The following is a 23,652-nucleotide window of genomic DNA, read 5'->3' on the forward strand; positions in this document are numbered from 1 at the left end:
AGTGCGGTAATGGGTGGCGGTACAACTGCTACTTTTTATTGTTCGCCAAGAGCCAGAACTAAGCCTGGAGTCTTTATTTCATTCTATCTGTGTAGTCTTCGATGAGATAATTGGGTGGAGTCAGAGTCCTCGGTCAAGTTCACTCAGTTGGTAAGAGCGAAACTAGGATTTGAACTCATTCTGAAGTGACCAAAGCTGGTCCTTTTGGTTACCACGGAGTTGAGTTCAAGGGTCTCTAGAAAGGGTCTGGCCAGAGAGGCCCTCAGGTTTAGCAGTCTACAAGACTAGACAGCAAGACAGTGTGGGACACTCTTTCCACCCTGGGGGAAAAGCCTCCGGCAGAGTAGGCGGGGTCACTTAAGTGGGGGCGGGGTAGCCAGCCCTCTGCGGAAGGGCACAGGCAAAACGCCAAGCGGTGGTTATCAAAGGAAATGGTTGGGTTCTTTAGGTGCAACACCTCCAGAGCTCAGAAGCCCCGGGGGTTCTGTGGTTGGAAGTTCCTCGAGCTCTGTGAGGGGCTGAGGCAGGCCCACCCTCCAGAGAGCATCGCCGTGGCCAGCTTTTGCGGCACAGCCCGAGTACGGAACAGAGCGCTGGTCCCTGGCAGGGCGCGAGCTGGGGGCGGCGCCGGGGCGGTGGGGGCGGGGAGGGCGCGCGCCGAGGCGGCTGCGGCAGTTGCGCGCTAGGATTGCTGCGGTGCGGCGGGGCTGGTGAGTGCGGCGGCACCGCGGCGGGAGGGAGGGGGATTGGAGCGGGCGGCGAGCGAGCGGGCGGGCTGGGGAGGCTGCGCGGCGGAGTGCGCGACCCCGTGGCCCCTGCCGCCCGCCCGGGGCGTCCTTTCCTCAAGGCCCCCTTCCGGGCCCAGATTCGCCCGCGCGCCCGTGGCCTCAGCACCCCGGGCTGGCGCACGCCACTGGCCCGGCCGCCCCCGCCCGGCCGCAGCCCCTTCCCCGCGCGGCGGCGACGCCCCCGGCCCACGTCACGCTCGCGCCATTGTTTCCCCGGCGTCGGCTTGCTGGGACCCCGCCTTTCTCGTGGTGCGGGCCAGCGCCGCTCTCCGTCCCCAGTCGTCCCGCTCGGCGGGCAGCTTCGCCTCCGTTCTCGTCGTGGGGCGGGCGCGGGGCTTCTCCCGGGGACTGAGAGCCTGGTAGGGTCTGGACCCAGCCGTGGAATGGCCCACGAGCCAGTTCTGTGGTGTGCGGCACTTCCTGAAACGCTTATAGCGATTGCAAGTCGCCCCCAAAAGACGTTTGGTGGCGGTCTGTCCCTTGCCTTTTTCCTGGGGTCCTCCGAAGCCCCGCAAGGCGATATGCCACCTGGGGCCTGTTACTACAACACTTTGGGCTATTGGTTTTGCCTGGCCCTGGCTGTTCAAAGCAGTAGATGAAGGTCTGTGTCGGAGTTGTTCACAGCTGTGCTCTACTACCGCGCTCTGAAATGACTAGTCACTAAACACGATTGCGTGTGTTTCACCACGTCTCTGCCCGTTCACACATTGTTTCATAATGACCACAGGCTATTTCTTAAGGAATGTAAATTTCTTAGCTGGCGCGTGAAGGGGAGGATGTTAAAACAGTGCCATTAATGGAAGACATAGTGACTACAGGAAAGGCTTCAGTAGTCACCTTAGCATTTTCCATCAGTGCTTAAGAATTGATCCAAATAGCCGGGCGTTGGTGGCTCATGCGTTTAATCCCAGCACTCAGGAGGCAGAGGCAGGCGGATCTCTGAGTTCGAGGCCAGCCTGGTCTACAAAGGAAGTTCCAGGACAGGCTCCAAAACTACAGAGAAACCCTGTCTCGAAAAAAAAAAAAAAAAAAAAAAAAAAGAATTGATCCAATTGAAGACATCTGGCCTTGGAGGTTCAGTTCAAGAAGCCAGCTAGTTAGAAATTGAAATAGAAGCTTTGAGGGTGTCTTGCAGTGGCAAAGTGATTATTCTGGGCCGTTGATACTTGGATTGATGCTACCACACATACTTTCGAAGAGCATTTCCATTACAACGTGAATCTGTTCTGTGGGCCTTAAACAGCTGTGTATCCTAGTGGCCTCGAACCTGGGATCTTTCTCTCTCTCAGCTTCCCTAAGTGCAGGTGTTAGCAGACTTGTTTCACCATGCATGGGCTTGAAAAATAGTCTTGTTGCTTCACTTTTACCAAAAAGCTCAATGCAAGAAACAAATTAAGTAGTTTTGGTTGTTGCATTATTCTCAACCTAGAATTTAGAACCAGCTAATCTGTAAAATATGATGTCCTTTAAGGCTCTGTTCTATGAAAACGTACAGTCAGCCAGAAGTTTAATACGAATACTCAAGAGTGCCTGCTGGCCTTACTAGATGAAGAAAGCCAGATTATGGAGTACTGTTAAGAAGAGGAGTGTTCTTTTATGTGACAAGACTTTCAGTTGTATGAGGAAAGTAGTGTACAAAATATGGTATTTAGAAAAAGTTGGTGTGAATGTTGTTTTTGCTGTTTATTTGGGGTTTCCATGAGACCCCAAAAGTTGTTATGCATTCCAGGTTGTCCTAAAAACCCTGCTTCAGCCTTCAGAGTACTGGGGAACACACTACTTGGCCTGGTCTTAACTGTAGGCTCTCAGTTTGGTGTGGTGGTACACTGGAGAGGCAGGGGCAGGTGGATCTCTGCGTTCAAGGCCAGCCTGGTCTGCATAGCAAGTTCAGGACAGCTAGGGCTACTAGAGACCCTGCCTCAAAAAACAGCAGCAGCAACAACAAACCCAAAAATAATTTTTTTATACGTTTATTTATTTATTATGTATACAATAGTCTGTGTGTATGCCTGCAGGCCAGAAGAGGGCACCAAACCCCATTACAGAAGGTTGTGAGCCACCATGTGGTTGCTGGGAATTGAACTCAGAACCTTTGGAAGAGCAGGCAATGCTCTTAACCTCTGAGCCATCTCTCCAGCCCCCCAAAAATAATTTTTAAAAGACTCTGTAAGATTGACTTCTCTCTCCACTGGAAATTGAACTTGGGTCAAGCTTCGGCTAGGCAGTGCAGTCTTCTACTGAACTGTATCCCAGTCCTTTTTGTTTTACTTTGAGATAGAGCCTCATTAAGTGCTCATAGTGTGCTCCTCTCCCCTGGCCCAGGACCCATCCATACCTTGAGTTGACTGTGTGGTTTAGGCTGGCCTCCAATTTGGGATCCTTCTACCTCAGCTCTCCAAAGTGCTGGGATTATAGGCATGAGCCATCATGCTTGCCTGGGCTTGACAAAAAGAGAGGGTGTGTGCTACTGCTTCACTCTTTCCAAAAAGCTTAACTCGTTAAAGCAAAACAAAAAACAGCCTGCCTAAATCTTATCACGGCATTTATGTTTAATGCTATTTGTTTCTAGCTTTATGAGATAAGGTCTCACTTTGAGGCCGACCTGCGTAAGCTTCTCAAGTGAGCCACCATGGGTGTTGTCAGATTTCATTAGTGAGGATTGCTATGTACGTATTGCCACTGTGCTGACCATGTTTCTAGGGATTTTCAGTTGTGATGCTTTGTAACAGGCCTTTCTGCACTGTAGTAGGCAGCGTCTGGCATGCGTGCTTTTAGTAAATTTTTGTTGACATGATGTTTTTAGCTTTTATGACAACATCTAACAGGAGATGTTAACTACTAAGGCATATGTTAGGTGACGTGTGAGTAGCAAACACTACTCTCAGCCAGGAGAAGGCCTTGTGTATACATTTTAAGTGCAGTAGTACGAGATAAAGCCAGAATGTTCTGGTAAGCTCTTTATAAGATAATGCTACTTGGATTCTTTGAAGCTAGAGCAGAATGAATAAAGAGAATCATTTATTTATTTATTGGTTTGGGTTGAGTTTTTTTGGTCAAACCCAGGAAGTTAATTTCATTAAATGAAGTTGGTAAAAAATTGCTATGGAGTACTAAAATCTTGTCATTTGACCCACTAAGTACTTTTTTATTAGATTTATTCATCTTTTATGTGGTTTTGCCTGTGTGTGTGTATGATACATATATACACACACACACATACATACACCATATGTGTGCCTATCAGTATCAAAAGAGGGCATTGGGTCTGGAGCTGGAGTTGCATATGGTGGTGAGCTAGCATGTGGGAGCTGGGACCTGAACTCCAGTTTTCCCGAAGAGCAGCGAATGTGCTTATTCACTCAGCTGCCTCTCCAGCCCCACTAAGTCATAAAGGATTTATCTTTGAGGGGGTGTAAGGGAAGGGGGCTTGAAATGGGGATCTCACTGTCTCTTAAGCAGGTATGGAACTCAGTTCAGGCTAGCCTCCAACCTTCTAGTCTCCTTCTTCAACCTCTGCAGGGTTGGAATTACAGCTGAGGGCCAGTATGCCCTGTTTTATGTAACTATTTATTGAAATTTGATTGCATCCTATGGTGATTGTTTGCCAAGGTTTTCAGAAAATAGCTAGCAACAATAAAAACCCAACAGCAGGGGCTGGAGAGATGGCTCAGCGGTTAAGAGCATTGCCTGCTCTTCCAAAGGTCCTGAGTTCAATTCCCAGCAACCACATGGTGGCTCACAACCATCTGTAATGAGGTCTGGTGCCCTCTTCTGGCCTGCAGGCATACATGTAGACAGAATATTGTATACATAATAAATAAATATTAAAAAAAGTTGTATTCTTTCTATAAAAAAAACCCAACAGCAGTAAATCCTCTAGTATCAGGATAGATAGCAAAAATACTCCCCCTTTTTATGCTGAGTACAGAAACAGAAAGATGAAGTTGGTTTGGAGATGAGTGAGTGATTTGTTCTACCATTTGTGTGGCTTTGTTGTCTGGGAACTGTTACCAGGAATGTCACACGAAATAGCCAGTGTGACAGGATCTACTTGGGAAATCTGGCACCTGAAACTTAATGTTTTTAAAAAAAAGTGAGGCCAGCAGTGGTGAAAGCAGAAAGATCGGGAGCTTAAGGTCATTGGCTACACATGGAGTTCAAGGCCAGCCTAGGATCCAGGAGACCACGTCTCAAAAAAACAAACAATAATTTATTTGACTAGTTTATTTTTTGTTGAGAATTTTATACGTGAGTACTATATATAATCTTCCTACTTTAATCCCTCCATACCTCCAGTGCACCCCCTTCTCAAATTCATAGTCTCTTTTTTTATTATTGTTACATATATGTGTTCCTAACAAATTTATAAATATAACCTGGTGAGTTCATTTAGTATTGCTGATATCTGTATATATTTAGAGCTGACTACTTGGAATTGAATAACCTGTCAGGGAGCTCATCCCTAAAGAAGACTGATTCTGACTTTCTTAGCAACTATTAATTCCCTATAGCTCCTCATATTGGAGTGGGCCTTGTGAGATTTCCCCATCCATGTTGGTGTGTCAGTTGATAGTAATATTTTTTTCAGGTCTTGTTTAGGCAGCCATATTATTGAGTGTCCATGGGTGCAGCATCCCTGTCACATGTAAACAGACACTGTCTCACAGCAGACATGGTGATGCTTTGGCTCAGAGTCCCTCTTCTTCCACACTTTCCTCTGAGCCTTAGGTGTAGGAGTTGTGTTGTAGATCTGTTAGTTGGGCTGAGAGAGAGAGAGAGAGAGAGAGAGAGAGAGAGAGAGAGAGAGAGAGAGAGAGAGAGAGAATATGGAGGATTCCTTGAGGAGGGTGAGAACTACATTACCTGTTAGAATTAGGACAAGTGTTTAGAGTGCAGTTAGAAGTTACACTGTTTAGGAATTGGCAGAAATAGGGTCCCCTCTAGGTTCCGTGTCCTCCCCAGCCACAGCTACTTAGCTAGGATTACAGTGCCAAGCATGAATTCCCTCCCATTGAGTGGCCGGAAGTCTAGTTAGAAAGCTATTGATTACTTCCAGGATGTAAGTGTCTCTTGCATCTTTAGGGATGTCTTGTCAGTTTGGTCATTGTCGTGGTTCATAAGCATTACAGCTTGTTAGGACTGTAGATGCTTTTCTCTCTTGGAAGCTTGCATTACTTCTTCAGATGCTATAAGAGCTAGTCCTTGGGGAGGAGACTAGGTCATTTCTCTGTCAGGTCCTCCAAGCCCTCTAGCTGAAGTATGTCATGTCTTCAGCAATAGGGTCTTACCTTCAGTTTTTGGGAGGCTCTCAAGGGCATTGGCAATAGCTTTATTTTGGGGGTCTCTTGGGCTTCTCTGACAATTTTAAGATTTATTTATTTATGTATATGAGTGCTCTACTTGCATGTATCCTTGCAGGCCAGAAGAGGGCATCAGATAATATTATAGATGGTTGTAAACCATGTGGTTGCTGGGAGTTGAACTCAGGTCCTCTGGAAGAGCAGCCAGTGAGTGCTCTTAACTGCTGAGCCATCCCTCCAACCCCCTCCCCCAATACACAACTTTAAAGGAAGTTGCCTATACCTGGTACTAGGGTTTTGTTAGATAGTCTATAGGCTTTTAGGGAGAAATACATATTTTAAAAGTTCCTTGTTTTAGTTGCTGGAACATCTAATATGTAATGTCTTACTGTGGTACTGGGAGCTTGTGCATGCTAGGCAGGGGCTCTACCACTGAACATATTCTCCCCTTCTCAAATGTTTTGTTTTGATAAAGCATTCCACAAGTTGTCCAGGCTGGCCTAGAAATTGCCCTGTAACCCATGCCAACCTTGAACTTGGAGTCTGCCTGCTTTCAGCCTCCAGAATAGCTGGGATTATAGGTCTTTGCCACCAGACTCAACTTAAAATTTTTCTTCCCTTGGGGCAGAGAGGTGGCTCAGCAGGTAAAGGCAGTAGTCTTGCAAGCTTGGCATCCTGAGTTTGATCCCTGTGGTTGACAGTGGAAGAAGAGAATTAATTCCACAAGTTATCTTCCAAGGCCCATGTGCATCCTGTGGCACAGATGTCCCCCTCCCCGCGATAATAAATGTAATAAAATTGTTTTGCCTCCCTCTCTTTTTATTTTTTCTTTTTTGCTTAAATTACATTTTATTTACTGTGTGTAAACACATACCCACATGCATGCACATGCAGGAACATGCCTTTGTTTACACATAGGACAGAGGATAGCTTGTGGGTATTGGTTCTCTTCTTCCACCATGAGGGACCCAGAGACTGAACTCAGGTCATAAGGCTTGGTGGCAAACACCTTTATCTGCAGAGTAATCTGGATGCCCCTGTTCTGTTTTGCTTTTTTGAGATACGGTTTTTAATGGTAGCCCTGGCTAGTCTGGAATTCACCATGTAAAGTAGTCTGCCTCTCATTTGAAGTGCTCCTCACAGCTGGCCTCCAATTCCAGGTAATCCTCCTGTCTTTGCTTCCAAGTGCTGGGATTCCAGGAGTGCCACTAAACCCCTTCCTACTTTTTTTCTTTTAAACAATTTTCTCCTTGATCTTCTACTGGAAAACGTACTCAATTTTCTGTCATTGATTGCTTTGTTTTGTTTTTGAGACAGATTCTTAAGGAACCCAGCCTGGCACACATGACCTTAAACTCCTGTTTCTTCTTCCTCTGTCTTCCTAGTACTGGGGCCTCTGTGTCACTACACCCAGCTTCCAGTGCTGATTTCCTTCCTTCCTTCCTTCCTTCCTTCCTTCCTTCCTTCCTTCCTTCCTTCCTTCCTTCCTTCCTTCCTTCCTTCCTTCCTTCCTTCCTTCCTTCCTTCCTTCCTTCCTTCCTTCCTTCCTTCCTTCCTTCCTTCCTTCCTTCCTTTTTTGGTTTTTCGAGACAGGGTTTCTCTGTGGTTTTGGAGCCTGTCCTGGAACTAGCTCTTGTAGACCAGGCTGGTCTTGAACTCAGAGATCCACCTGCCTCTGCCTCCTGAGTGCTGGGATTAAAGGCCTGCGCCACCACCGCCTGGCCAATGCTGATTTCTAAGTCTTCTTTCAGTTGTGTTGCCAATAGCTCTTGTGTGGTTTTCATTATTTTTCGTCTGTGCATCAGTTTACATTTTTATCCAAATTTTTTACTTGAAAGTTTTAATTCTATAGAAAATTACTGATGGTCTAATAAATTCTTTTATATCTTTCACCTGGATTTACCAGTAATTAACAATGGCTATCTTACTTTATATTGTTGCATATAATTTGAACTTTTTTTTTACATTTATTTATTTTGTGTGTGAGGGAAGTGCATGTGTGCCTCTGGGGGTGTGTGTAGAGGTCTCTTCTTCAGCCATGTGGGTTCTGGGGATCAAATGCAGGTTGTCATGCTTGGTAGCAGATCCCTTGCCTTTACTGTTGAGCCATTGGCTTTACTTACAATGTTTTAAATCTAGAACCACTTAAAAATAAGTTATAAGCATAAAGGCATTTCATTCTTTAGAATTTTGATTTGAATAACATAAGAAGAGTGCCCTTACAAAACTATGGTACTATTATCACTTTAAAAAGTAACGTAATGGGAGGAGTGTGGAAGGGGAGAGAGGAGGAAAGAAGGGCATGGGGGAAAATGTATAGCCTCAATTAAAAACAAAAAAAAATTTAAAAAAATGTAACATTGGACTGGAGAGATGGCTCAGTGGTTAAGAGCACTAGTGGTTCTTCCAGAGGACCTGGGTTCAGTTCCCAGCACCTCCCTGTTTGCATACAACTATCTCTAACTCTAGTTCCAATGGAGCTGATAGACTCTTCTCACCTCTTCAGGTAGTAATGATGCACATGGTGCAGGTATATGCACATAAAACACCCATACACATACATAAAAATTTTGAAGATGAGTATAACATTACTATCTGATTTTCAGGTAATATTAAAAATTTCTTGGTGCTGGAATTGTATACGGCTCCATGGTGGAGTGCTTGCTTGGTGTGTATAAGATCCTGGCTTGGAGCTCAACATACAAAACTAAACAAACATAAAACTCAAAAACATCAGCCGGCGGTGGTGGCGCACGCCTTTAATCCCAGCACTCAGGAGGCAGAGGCAGGCCTCTCTGTGAGTTCTAGGCCAGCCTGGTCTACAAGAGCTAGTGCCAGGACAGGCTCCAAAGCTACAGAGAAACCCTGTCTCGGAAAAAAAAAAAAAACCCTCAAAACATCATGTCTTAGTAATGACCTGTATGGTTAATTCTTGTTTCTAGTGCTGGTTTGAAACTTTTTGGCATTGGGGGTGTTGTCTGTTGTAACATGAGGGCCTTGCTTGTTGGGGTTTCTGTCCTGCCAAGTTCCCACAGTCAGTAAGCCCCAAAGAAAATCACACAGTAGTCTTCATAAGTTGTAAGCTGATTGGCCCATTAGCTTAGGCTTCTTATTAGCTCTTATAACATATTAACCCATTATCCTTATCTATGTTAGCCACATAACTAGATACCTTTCTCAGCGCGGTAGGACACATCTTGCTTCTTTGGTGGTCTGGGCAGGACTGGGAAGAAATGGGCTTCCTCTTTCTCAGCATTCTTCTGTTCACATCACCCTGCAACTCTACTTCCTGTTTGGTTGTTTCACTTATACTTCCTGCCTGGCCAATCAGCGTTTATTGAAAACATGATTGACAGAATACAGACAATTCTCCCCCACACCAGTCTGTAATTTGGAATCAAGGTCACACTGTATTTCCCAGGTTGACAATTCTGCTTTTGCTTCTTAAGTTGCTTGGTACTGTAGGTGTAGGTGATGTCACTCTTCTGTCTCCTAGTCCAGGATTTAATAATTAATTGTACTTTATACCCTTTAGGGTTTTGTTTGTGTGTGTGTGTGTGAATTGAACCTAGGGCTTTAGACTCTTACCACTGAGCCCCCTCCCCCACATTTACTTTTGAGGTATAACTCTCTAGCTTTTTATTGTTTTTTTTTTTTTGATGTTGATATATTTTGAGTATAGCTTAGTTTTGTTGAATGTCTTTCAGTTTGGATTTGTTCAATAATTTCCTTATGTTTTGATTTAGGTTAAATGTATATGTTTGGAATAAATGAGCTATTAATGGAGTTATGGACTGTGTTTTTTTCTCTATCTTTCTTGTCTTTTAAAAGTTTTTTCAATTTTGCCCTCTTTCTTAAATTTATAGACAATGCTCACCTTTTCCTGCTTTGTCTGTCTTTAACATGGTGCTCGAGTAGCATTTATTTTCTACCTTCTCTTTCCACTGTTGTTTGTCCATGAAATTACGCTGTGAGCTAATAGAGACAAGATAGGTTCATTATAATCTTAACATGGAGAATGTGGAATGTGAAAGATCTGATTTGTTTTTTATTTATATTATATTATTAATATTATATTGAGACAGGGTCTCATGCAACCCAGGCTGTCTTCAAACTACATAGCCAAAGATGACCTGAGATTTCTCCCTCTCCCTCTGAGTGGTGGGATTGCAGGCTGCAGCACCATGCCTGGTGTGGCACATTGGACACAGGGCTTCTATGCCTGCAGGGCAAGCACTCTACTAGCTCTACATCTCCAGCCCCCAATTTCTTCTTACTCTTTTCTGCGGTGTTGGAGACTGAACTTCCCAGGTTGTGCATGGGAGGTGAGCACATGCTCTACCCTGGAGTTGCACACTACTTATTTATTATGACAAAGTTTCATGCAGCCCAGATTTGCTGGGAACTCCCAGTGTAGGGGAAGATGACCTTGAATTCTTAAACTTGCTTCCACCCTGAGTGTTTGGATTACAGGCATCCATCACTACACCCAATTTATGTGATGCTGCGGTTCGAACCCAAAGCCTCATGCTTGCTAGATAAGCATTCTACTAACTGAACTGCACCTTAGTTTCATTTTATTTTTTTGTTTTGTGTTTGTTCAATTTATGTTTATTTTTGTGCGTGTATGAGCTTGTGGAGGTTAGAACACAACTTAGGGTGTCATTTTTAGAAATGCCATCTACCTCTTTGAAACAGGGTCTCTTGTTGGGCTCTGTCCACTAGGCACTGGGAGTTCAGCTCAGGTCATGCTCTGGAGGAAAGGTCTTCATGGTGTGTAGGCAAGCACTGTACTGACTGAGCTGTCTTCCTGCCTCTGGTTTGCTTTTGAGGTGGATTTTATGAATTAGTTCTTGAAATAGTTGTATCTATGGATAGTAGATTAAATTTAATTTACTTAAATTGACATGGAAGATTTATTATATGCTGAGAACCTTTGGCATGTGATGGGAATCGTGAAGCATTGATTGGGCCTGGAAGTAGAAATTGGCTAGACGTTTTTCCAAGCATGAAGTGCTTTCTGAAGAGATGTTAAAGCATTGTGGGTTCAAGCGTTTCTGCATGTTAGCCACTATGCTTCACACCTTACACTTCTTTTTTAGAGACAGAGTCTCATGTATTCCAGGCTGGCCTTAAACTTGCTATGAAGCTGTGGTTAGCCGTGAATTCCCTGTCTTCCTGCTGTTACTGCAGGCCAATATGCCCTGATAAATTTATGTTTCCAGCTAGAATTTCAGAGTACAGATAGGAGAAGGCTGTTGCTTGAAACAGAAAAATTGTCAAGGCGACAGGTACTACATTCTCTCTGGACACAGTCTTCTCAGCTTTGTTATTTTCCGCCAGAGAACAAGGAACCTTTTGTTCTAAAGCCTCATGTTGAAAGGTTAGCAAAATATTATTACATTAATCAAGCCAGAATTTGTACACATTTTGTGAATCAAGGGTAAGACTTTTATAGTTAGAGCATTAAAAGGAACGTGGACAGTATTTTTGGGTTTTCAGGCTTGTATACAAATTAGCTTTTGAAACACAACTTGAAATGTAGAGGTTTAGTAGTTCATTTATTTTACATATTTGCTTGTGTACATTATGTGTGTGTTGTGTGTGTGTGTACTGAGACAGCTGTTAGAAACAGGATCTTTCACTGTAGCTCAAGCTATTCTGGAATTCACTGGAATTTAGCCTAAGGCTGGTCTTGAACTTTGGCAGTCTTCCTGCCTCAGCCTCCCAAATGCTGGTATTACAAGAATGAACTACCATGCCTATATATGGGAGGGGATGCATGTAGTTCTGTCTGTGTACAAAGTTTACTGTGCATGATGTTTGGAATAGTCATGAAAGTAGAGTTTCAGCATCATGGGGTTGAAAGAGACAGACAGAGACAGGCATTGAGAGACTGATGATCAAAGGCATACTTAGCATTTGGAAGTGTTATATGCAAAAATATGAGTAATGTTCCCACCCCCTTGGAATTAACCATCCCTTTAGTATGCAGATACGTGTATCTTGGTGTTTATCTGTGTGTGTGTGTGTTTGTGTGTGTGTGCTGTATGTGAAGGTGAAGAGGGTATCACATCCCCTAATGTAGAGAGCACAGGGGTGGTGAGCTGCCTGATTTGGGAACTGTATTCAAGAACAGCAATTGCTCTTAGCCACAGTGATAAAAACAAAAACAAAACAAAAAACCCCACAATCTTTTGAGTGTTGGCTTTGACAACAATTTATTGTACAATTTGGGGCAAATGGTATGAATATTTACGGATTAAAAAAATGAATTGAATGAAAGGATGTCAGTGGTAGAGTGCTTTGCATAGCATACTCCCGGCTCAAGGTTCAGTCCCCAACAGAAAAAGGTGTGGGGATGCAAAAAGCTGTTAGTCATGTCATGACTTAGGTACAATTTAAAAAAATTTTTTTGAACTTGATTTTTCATGATATTGGGATTGAACCCAGGGCCATAAATTTTTATTAGATTTATTCATTTTTCTGTGCACGTATGTATGTGTACCACATATGTGCTTGGTGCCTGAGGAGGTCACAAGAGAGACTGACTGGATCCTCCAGACTGGAGTTATGAGTGGTTGAGAATCATCATGTAGGAGACTAGGAATTGAACCTGGGTCCTCTGCAAGAACTACAATTGCTCTCAACTACTAAACTATCTCTCTAGCACTCTAAAATTAAATTTTAATGTGAAATAGTGACTTCATTTTTAATAATTGTTATGACCCTTTTGTCTGTCTTGGAAAGTGTTCCATTATTTGACTAACACTTGCCTGATAAGATTATACTACGTACTGCTAAAGTTCTCACTTCTTCTCCACTGACGTGATTGGAAACAGTCAGAATAGCATGGGCAAAGAACCCTTGTTGCAATAAACTCTGTAAGTGTGATGATGTTTTGTTTTAATGTTTAAATATGAAAATAAGTCTTGATTGCCATTTTCAAACTTTGATTTTGGACTTGAAGAAAATAATAGGATATTATAATTATTGATTTTTTTTGACATTTTATGGGTAGATACAAGGTTTCCTTTGTGTCAGATATCAGATTAAATGTCAGCTTTGCTCTGGTTGTAGTTTTAAAATACTGGGTTTGTTGTCTGTTTTCTGTTCTTTGAGTCAGGGTCTTATTATGTAGCTGAAGTTAGACTCTAGCTCTTTATCCTGCTGAGTCCTGGATTGATTGTATGCTGAAACCCTGGGTAACACTTACTTTCTTCACTATAGGCTCATGAGCAGTTTCTAGAATTTTATATGAATAAAATTATATAGCATGCAGTCTGAATTTTTTTATTGCACTTTATCTATTTTGTGTTTGTATGTGTGTTTGTGTGGCTGCACTTCAGAGGAGAGTTTGCAGGAATCAGCCTGTTCCCTCTGGGGGTCCTGATTTGACCTCAGGTCTGCAGGTTTGGTGGCAAGGACCTTAACCAGATGAACCATCTCATCTGTCGGTCTTTTTTGTCTGTTTACTCTTAGCATTATCTTGTGTTTTAATGTTTTGTGTATAACTAGTTCATTATTTTATTGCACAGTAGTAGTGTAGTATATAAACATTTCACTATTCATTCATTGTTTGTTAGGTTTTTGGTTTTTGTTTTTCTTGAGACATGGTTTCGCTGGCTTTGGAGCCTGTCCTGGAACTAGCTCTTGTAGACCAGGACATATTTAATTTTTAAAACAATGATAACACTGTTTTCTGGGGTTTGTGGTATATTTATTCTCTTCCGCAGTGTATTAGAATAGTTCCTTTATTTCCAACTTTTATTTGCCAGGCTTGATTTTTTTTTAAAGTAATATTTTTATTGCTGTATGGTGGCGCACACCTTTAATTCCAGCACACACTTGATCTCTGAGTTCTAGTGTAGCCAGGTCAACAGAACAAGTTCCAGGACAGCTAGGTCTACACAGAGAAACCCTGCCTCAAAAAACAAAGAAGCATACACACGCATACACACTCATTGGTTCTTTCAGGATCAAGTGTATTTTGACCTTATCACACTCCTCCCAACTCCTCCTGATCCACCATGTGTAGCTGCCTTGCTGTGTCCTCTTGAAGTTCATCAAGTCCAGTGTGTGCTGCCTGTATGCTTTTGGGTGTGGGGCTGTCCCCTGTAGAATGGGTCACCTACTTAAGGTCACCCCACCCCCCAAGACAGGGTTTCTCTGTGTAGCCTTGGCTGTTCTGGAACTCACTTTGTAGATCAAAGTGGCCTCACAGATATCTGCCAGCCTTTGCCTCCCAAATGCCCTGGGATGAAAGGCATGTGCCACCACTGACCCTCTTTTTTTTTTTTTTAATATTTTTTATGGTTTATTTAACTTTATTTTATGTGCACTGGTGTGAAGGTGTCAGATCCCCTGCAACTGGATCTTTAGACAGTTGTGAGCTGCCATGTGGGTGCTGGGAATTGAACCCGGGTCCTCTGAAAGAGCAGTCAGTGCTCTTAACCACTGAGCCATCTCTCCAGCCCCCACCACTGACCCTCTTAAATAAAAGCGACTCTCCCTTTTTCAGAAGTTCTGTTGGGGATGGGACTTCATGCCCATTTCCCTCCTCCATGATGGGGTTGCATCTGGCTTAAGCTTGGGAAGGTTGGGTGTTCTGTCACAGCCTGAGAGTCCTTCTGTTTAGCTTGTTTTGCTCTGTCTAGAAACCACTTTTTTAAAAGTCATCCTTGGCTCTGGTTCTTAGTGTTTCCACCCCCTCTTCCACAATGACCCCTGGACCTTGGGATGATTGTGACACAGATGTTTCATATGTGGCAGAGTACTTTGCAGTCTCTTACTTGCACTTTGGCTCATTTTGGGTCTAAGTTAATGTCTGGCTATTGCAAGAAGTTGTTTCTCTGCTGACGGTTGAGAGATGCACTAATTTGAGTAGAGCAGTAAGTCACTATGTGTTGGCTTGATACCATGCTCGTTTAGCAGAATAATAGTATGTCCTCTCATGGGACCTGTGACCTGTCTAGTCTCTTGAGAGTTCTATGTACAGCAAGGACTACCCTTACATAATCTCGTATATCATCTTGAGTGGTGGATTTTATGCAGGCCCTAAATCTTCCCTCCATGAAGGAATGTTAATTGGCATGATCTCTTGTTGGTCTTCAGAGTGGGAGATATTACAGCTGCACTGCTTCATGAAGGCAATGCTAGAATGTTATATTCTAGATGTTTTCACAAACATGGGTATTTTAATAAAAGTGTAACTCAGTTTTGGAATATTTGCTTAGTTGTGTGAAGCTTTGGGTTTGATCTCCACAGTAGTAAAAACACAATAAAATGAACAACTGAAAACTTCAAGAAAGTAAAATAGGCTACTTGTCAAAGTACTTAGTGCAGAGATATTCAGCTCTCTGCTCTGCTCCCGATGGATGTTTTTCCCGATGGGATGAAAATCGCACCTTTTTTTTTTTTTTTCTGAGACGGGTTCTTTGTGTAGCTCTGGCTATCCTGGAACTTTCTCTGCAGACCAGTCTGGTCTCAAACTCACAGAAATCATCCTGTCTCTGCCTTCTGAGTGTGGGATTAAAGGTGTGCATCTTACAGCTATAGTTTTTTAAAAAGTATTTTTTAAATGGCATGTTAGTATACTGGTGTCAATAACTAACTATTAAATTGTTGATTTTCTCTTTTAGAGTTCATTATACAAATAAAATGACAACTTCCTGGAGTGATCGATTACAGAATGCAGCGGACGTACCTGCTAACATGGATAAACATGCCTTGAAAAAGTATCGACGAGAAGCCTATCACCGGTAAGAGAGTGTCATCCTCAGCATTTCTAGGAAGACTGTACTTTCTGTTCTTGCTCTTCAGGTGATGGAATTCATATACAGAGATCAGTATTTATCATAGAGCATATACATAGTGGTTCAAACCTAGTGACATTCAGGATTTTACCTATAGCACACTGTATGCTATTTATAACTACTGGTAAAAATCCTGGGGAAAGTCTTTATTTGCTAGACAATTGCACCTAGGTAATTGGATTGAAATTGCCTTTTCCCTCTCATCTTGGTCGTCTCGCATAGTCCAGAGTCCTCCTGCTTCCACTTGTCAAGTGCTGTGAATACAGATGTGCACCACTATATCCACATTTCTTCCTTTTTTTAAAAGATGGGGTCTCGGTGTGTTGCCCAGGCTGGCCTTGAATACATAGTCCGAAGTGCTCGTCCATTCTCACCTTCCAAGTAGCTGGAGAATAGGCACATGCCATCATGCCTCGCTAAGACTGACATTAGTTTTTAAACTTATTGATGATGATGATGATTGTGGGCGTGTGCCTGTGTGCATGTAGGTGGCCATGCCACAGTACACATGTAGAAGTTAGATGACAATCTGTGACATCTGTTCCCTTCTTTATGTGGCATCTGGGATTGCGCTTAGGTCACCAGACTTTTGCAGCAAGTGCTTTTACCTCTGAGGATAAAATTTTTAGGTGCTGTTTACTATAAACTGATAATAATTGTAAAAAAAAATCTCTCTCTCTCTCTCTCTCTCTCTCTCTCTCTCTCTCTCTCTCTCTCTCTTTTCATCTGAGACAGGGTTTCTCTGTGCAGCAGTCCTAACTGTTCTGGAACTAGCTCTGTAGACCAGGCTGGCTTCGAACTCACAGAGATCCACCTGCTTCTGCCTCCCAAGTGCTGGGATTAAAGGTGTGCGCCACCACTGCCCAGCTAAACAAACCTTTACCTTTAAAAAATATTTATTATTTTAAATTTTTTGTGAGCATTGGTGTTTTACCTGCATATATGTCTGTGTGAGGGTGTCGGATCCTCTGGAACTGTGGTTAAAGACAGCTGTGTGCTGCCATATGGGTGCTGGAAATTGAAGCTGGGTCCTCTCTAAGAGCAGCCAGAGCCCTTAACTGATAAGTCATCTCTTCAGCCCCTGGTTATAATGTTTTAGCAGAATTTAAAATTGTGTTTACTTAACCCAGCTGTGGTAATGCACACCTATAATCTCAGCACTTGGGAGGTGGAAACAGGAGGATAATGAGTTCAAGGCCACCCTGGGATTACATGAGTCCTTGTCTCAAAATAAAGAGAAAACCACAAAATACAAAATATCAATTTTGTTTACAATATTAGTTTTTATTAAAAAATGTTCTATAGTTCTGATCTTGCCTTTCTACCCAGAAAAGAATAGAATTAAGAAGTGAAAATGTAGCCTGGTTAGTAGTTGATTTTTGATGTAAGCTAATGATACTTCACTAATGGTAGGTCACTCTGTATACTGGGTACAAGGCTGTTTGTTGTTCTTTAAGCCCTGCGAAAATGAAAAAATTTCTTATTCCTGTCAAGTCTCCAAATTACATAGTGGGTATTGATGTCTTTCCTTTTGTGCAGTGTATTGGTATATGCCATAGGAATTCAAGAATAGAACAGAATTTTAAAACTTAAATGTTTATTATATTATTGTGAATGATTGTGATATGTATGTGTGAGTGTGGATTCTCATTATGGCTGTCACAAGATACCTTGAGGAGTCGATTCTCCTTATACTGTGATTTCCAGAGAGTAAACTCAGGTTAGTAAGGCTTGTGCAGCAAGCATTTTTACCAAATGTGCTATCTCTTGGGCTTTAAACAGCATGTTTATATGTGTAAAGAAAACACGGGGCTGTGGATATAGCATTGTTGTCAGAGTGCTTGCCTCGCTGCAGAGTCCAGGGTTTGATGCCTAGCACAGCACAGATCAGGCATGGTGGCACATACCTGTAGCCTCAGTACTCTGAAGGCAAAGACAAGAGAGTAAGTTCAAGGTTTTCCTCAACTACATAGCAAGTTTGAGTTCATCTTAGGCTATGTGAGACCCCATCCTTGTAGTGAAAGAAAGTATAGCACAAACACTCTAATGCATGCAGGTGTTTTATGTATTTATGTTTTATTGTTTGCTTAGTCTTGAGGTTCTAGAGCTGTGGTTCTCAACCTTAATGCTGTGACCCTTTAATATTGTTCCTTGTGCTGTGCTGTGCTGTGCTGACCCCCGACCATAAAATTATTTCATTGCTACTTCATAACTGTAATTTTGCTATTGTTATAAATCATAATGTAAATATCTGCTATGTAGGATTTCTGAAAGGCAACCGTCAAAGGGGTCGTAATCCCTAGGTTGAGGGTCGCTCCTCTAGAGGATACATTCACATGCAGCGTTCTTAGCAAGGGAAACAGGGCTAAACTTACACTGTGAGTTTAGAGAGAAGAGAGAAACATTAACCATTTCTAGCAAACATCATCTCTGCCCTGGGCTTGTGGTTGCTGGTGTTATAGGTGTATTCCAGAAAGCCTAGTTTAATACATTTTCAAATTTTTGTGTGGTACTGAAGTGATGTGCTCATATATTTTAGGTAAATACTCTGCTGGGGCTCGAACCCAGGACTCTGAATACTGAACTATTTCACTCTGCCCTAATAAAATACTTTTTAATAATAAAAAACTGAGTTTTGGACTTGCTTTTAAAAAATTATGTATCTGGGGCTGGAGAGATGGCTCAGCGGTTAAGAGCATTGCGTGCTCTTCCAAAGGACCCGAGTTCGATTCCCAGCAACCACATGGTGGCTCACAACCATCTATAATGAGGTCTGGTGTCCTCTTCTAGCAGGCATATATGCAAACAGAATATTGTATTCCTAATAAATAAATAAATAAATAAATATTTAAAAAATTATGTATCTTTCTAAAATTAGCAAAAATTATGTATGCGATTTCAAACATTGTTTCATGAACCCACGAGAGTCTGTTAAAGTGTTTCAAGAATTTGTTTAGATATAAAATAGGGATAAACACTCACTGATGCACAACAGATTAGACACCACCTTGATCCAGCTGCTCTGTCTTGCCATTCTGCCCAGGGGAGCTATGGGGTCCAACCATTCCTGGCTCCTACCACCTGAGAGTGAGCGCAAAAGCATGTGACACCCTCTCCCTCAGCTCTTAAGTGGTCATATATACTGACAGGACCACACCCTAGGGCTTGCTGCCCCAAAAGTCATTGGCTAAATGGATCGAAATCCCACAACAAAACATCATATTTTAAAGTAGGTGCATGGTATGGCCTGGCTAAATAAAACTAATTAGCATACGTTAACTTAGGACTGAGAAGATAGCCTAGCTGGTGAGGTATTAGCTATGCAGACTTGAGGTCCTGAGTTGATCTTCAGAACCCTTAACAAAACAAAAACAAAACAAGGCCTTGAGCTGGCTCAGTGGTTGAGAGTGCTGACTGCTCTTCCAGAGGATTGGGTTCAATTACAGCTGCCACATGGCGGCTCACAACTGTCTGTAACTTTACTTCTAGGGGACCTGACATCCTCACACAGACATACATACACAGGCAAAGCACCAGTGCACATAAAAATAAAATAAAAAGTTAACAAAAACAACAACAACAGAAACCAGGCCTTGTGGCATCCATTTGGAATGCCAAGATGGGAGAGGAGAATACAGGTGGATTCCTAAAGCTCTTTGGCTAGCCAGGCTAGCCTGCTTTGTGAGCTTTAGGTTGATGAGAGACCCTGTCTCCAAAATATGGTGGAGATACTCGAGGATAACATTAGAGGAGGACCTCCAACCATGCACACATGCCTATGCCTGTGTGTAAACATGTCTATACAGGTGAATATATATATATATTTGGTTTTTCGAGACAGGGTTTCTCTGTGGTTTTGGAGCCTGTCCTGGAACTAGCTCTTGTAGACCAGGCTGGTCACGAACTCACAGAGATCCGCCTGCCTCTGCCTCCCGAATGCTGGGATTAAAGGCATGCGCCACCACTGCCCGGCTTTGAACATATATTTTTATGGATGTGCATATGCATGCGTGTGTGTGCTCACTCCTCCTCACCATTAATTAACTCTTTTGTGGTGAGAACATTTGAAGTCTCTCAGTAAGCTGGCAGTGAGTAGAGGCTGAGAAAAGAGGGTCAGAAGTTGAAGGTCAGTTTTGGCTACACAATGAGTTCAAGGCTAACCTGGGTTACATGAGACCCTGACTCAAATAACATCACCTACCCCAAAAGAAAAAAAGGGAGAAAGCAACAGAGATTTCTCAACTTCTTTGAGTATATAATATTTTATTATTTACTATTGTTACCAATTGTAAAGTAGATATCTTGAACTAATCTTCCAAACAATATTTTCTTTGTTGCTAAAAAGTTTGAGGCGTGAGACCTTGCTTCAGATTTCCTCCCAACCCAAACTAAATTGGTTCAGCATGGTGTCACACACTGTAATCATGGCATTTGGAGCTCTGAGGCAGGAAGATTAGGATTTCAAGGTTAGTTTTGCCAGGGTCAGTTTGAGGCAGGCATAGGCTACATGATATCCTCTCAAATAGCCAAACATTTAAAAAATAAAAACATATGTAGTAGTGGTATGTGACACTATTCCTTGGGAGATATCAGCAAACATCTACTGAGCCTCCATAGGGGGCCGACGACAGCAAACTAAGGGAACCAACACAACAAACAAAATTTGAAAATGTATTAAACTAGGCTTTCTGGAATACACCTATAACACCAGCAAGCCCAAGGCAGAAAGGTTATAAACTAATTCCCAGTATGACCCATAGAGTGAGAACTAGTTTTTAAAAAAAATTGTAAACCTTGAGAGATGCTTTTATTATTATTTCCATTGTTCCATATCACTCCTACCTTATGAAAAATGTAGGGTGTGGAACCTGTCTAAATTATTGCAGGAAATACCATTGTAATTGAGTCAGAAATGTATTTGAGCTATGGCATACTGAGTGCAATTAGGATGCATTACCACAGCTGGGTTAAGTAAACACAATTTTAAATTCTGCTAAAACATTATAACCAGGGGCTGAAGAGATGACTTATCAGTTAAGGGCTCTGGCTGCTCTTACAGAGGACCTAGCTTCAATTTCCAGCACCCATATGACAGCACACAGCTGTCTTTAACCACAGTTCCAGAGGATCTGACACCCTCACACAGACATATATGCAGGTAAAACACCAATGCTCACAAAAAATTTAAAATAATAAATATTTTTTAAAGGTAAAGGTTTGTTTAGCCGGGTGGTGGTGGCACACACCTTTAATCCCAGCACTTGGGAGGCAGAGGCAGGTGGATCTCTGTGAGTTCGAGGCCAGCCTGGTCTACAAGAGCTAGTGCCAGGACAATTAGGACTGCTGCACAGAGAAACCCTGTCTCAGATGGAGAGAGAGAGAGAGAGAGAGAGAGAGAGAGAGAGAGAGAGAGAATGAGAGAGAGAATGGAATGACTAGTTTGCCCATCTTTAGAGCATCCTGTACCTTACCAAGCTTCCCTCCAGATAGAAGTGTACCTTGGAGGACACTGCAACACAGGAAATGGAAACTATTAGTTGACTCTTCCTCCTTCCCATCCCCTCCTCTCCCCTCTCCCCTTCTTTTCCCTCCCTATCTCTTTCTTTCTTTGTGTGTTTATTTTTGAGCAGGTTCTTAGGTATCCTAAACTGGCTTCAAATCTGCTGTATATATACTGAGATAACAGTAAACTTCCTGATCCTCCTGTCTCCATCTCCTGAGTACTGAAATTGCAGATCTGTGTCCCATGCCGTTTTATGCAGTGCTCAAAGAGGACTTTGCATGCTATACAAGCCCTTTGCCACCTGAGCTACATGTCTAGCACTAGAGAGTTGTTTGTTTGTTTTTAGTTTAGTCTATTTGTATTGTTTCTGAAACTTCATTAAAGATATTTATTTGAGTTGTTTTTGTCATTGACTAAAGTAGGCTGTCTAATACCATTCTCATAAACTGTATATTGTATGCAATGTTTGAAATTTTTCTTTTAAAAGAAGCTAAATATTCTTGTGTGTATATGTGTATGGTGTATGCATGGAGACCAGAGGATGTGTGTCCTGCTTTACCATTTTGTTTTACTCTTTTGAGTCAGGCCCTCTCACTGAAGCTGGAGCAGCCCCAGTGATCCTCCTGTCTCCACCTCCCTCAGTGCTGAGTTTACAGGTGCACATAACCATGCCTGACTTTTTATGTGGGTGCTAGGGATCTGATCTTAGGTCTTTATGTTTACTTGGCAGCTGTTCTCATCCACTGAGCTGCATCTCTACCCACGGAAGCCAAATGCTCTTAGGTAAATGCTCAGTGCGCTGCCTTGCTTCATCATTGTCGTCATTGTTGTGTGCTTTGTGCGAGTGTTCTAGATACCAGCATAAAGATGACGGTGATGGATTGTTAGGATATGTGACCTCAGTTTCTGAGTTGAGGATAATCATGTGGCCAAACCCTTCATTGGAATATGTTATGCTGTAGTCAGAAGGTAATCCAAGATACTTGGGTTTCATAGTGACTTGGAAGAAGCACATTAGAAAGGCATTTCTTAGTTTGTTTAACGTATAGATACTAATAGTGTTTAGTACAGCTCAGAATTTATAGTCTTCAAATCCAGAATGGAACCCTTTGCTTTTTCATCAACTCCTGATGTTGACTGTGCTTATGATGCTGAAATCAGGTATTTGTATTTTCCATTTTGAACTCTGATAATTATAATAAAGCAGTTTCTTTGTTATAGAGGATTGACTTTTCTTTGTAAGTTTAGTAGTTTTTTTTATTATGTCAAAGTGAAATTTGATAAATGAATTTGTGAATTTGTATTTGTGAATTTGATAAATGAATTTGTGAAAGCAATAATTTGCCTTACTTTAAAAAATAGTGCAGCCTGGTGTGATGGCTTGCATCTGTAATCTGAGCATTCAAGAGTCTAAAGCAGGGAGAACTGCTAGGAATTTGAGGCTAGGCTTGGCTACATTGTGAATTCTAGGCCAGCCTAGGTTCCAGAAATGAGCTGTTGTCTCAAAAGAAAAAAATGCAGTTCTTTGTCTTTGAAAATATTTAGAGACACTTCACATATTTGTCTGAATTATCTAATTATATAGGTCTCACTATATAACCCTAGTTGTTGTAGAGTTTGCTATGTAGACCTAGCCTTAAACTCATTGAGATTCACTGCCTCTGCCTCCAAGTGCTGGGTTTAAAGGTGTGTACCACCGTGCCTAACCCTCAAGTTTTCTTTTAAGGTTGATTGACTCTGTGTGTGTGTGTGTGTGTGTGTGTGTGTGTGTGTGTGTGCGCGCGCTATGCTGCTATGCTGCTATTCTGCATAGGTTCTGGGAACCATACTTGGGTGCTCTACAAGAGCGATTTATACTCTTAACCACTGAGCTCTCTTTCCAGTGCCCTGAAATTATTGCTTAAATTGAATTTAAATCTCCAAAGCATTGCCAGTCTTTATTTAAACATGTTGAATAATAATTTTTCTTAAGCTATATAAATTTAAGGAATAAAAATGAATTTTTTGCCATTCATAAATAGTTTCTTAGTACCTCTCTTAGCACATAATACTGGGAGACATAGAAATGACATAGAAATGTTTATAATACTTTCTTTTGACCTCAAGGGAAAAATCAGGTTATATGCAAAGAGAGACAGTCAGGAGAGACTAGTAAATCTTTATTTTTATTTTTTATTTTATTGATCTTTAAATATTTATTTATTTATTTATTTATTTATTTATTTATTAATTATACAATATTCTGT

The 23,652-nt window shown here is 42.0% G+C and overlaps 1 protein-coding gene across 1 annotated transcript in view; it reads left to right on the forward strand.

The window, feature by feature from the left end:
* Positions 1-625: 625 nt before the first annotated feature.
* The window catches only part of Nt5c2 (5'-nucleotidase, cytosolic II), an 84,088-nt gene continuing 61,061 nt past the window's right edge, over positions 626-23,652 (forward strand). Inside the window, exons 1-2 of the mRNA XM_050146289.1 lie at positions 626-710; positions 15,730-15,849. Of these exons, the coding sequence (XP_050002246.1) occupies positions 15,749-15,849 (101 nt within the window). The 5' untranslated portion in view covers positions 626-710; positions 15,730-15,748. The remainder of the gene's footprint in view (positions 711-15,729; positions 15,850-23,652) is intronic.

Source organism: Alexandromys fortis, unplaced genomic scaffold (genome assembly GCF_014885135.2).
Source record: "Alexandromys fortis isolate MF-2015 unplaced genomic scaffold, M_Fortis_MF-2015_v1.1 scaffold_16, whole genome shotgun sequence".
NCBI classification, from domain to species: Eukaryota; Metazoa; Chordata; class Mammalia; order Rodentia; family Cricetidae; genus Alexandromys; species Alexandromys fortis.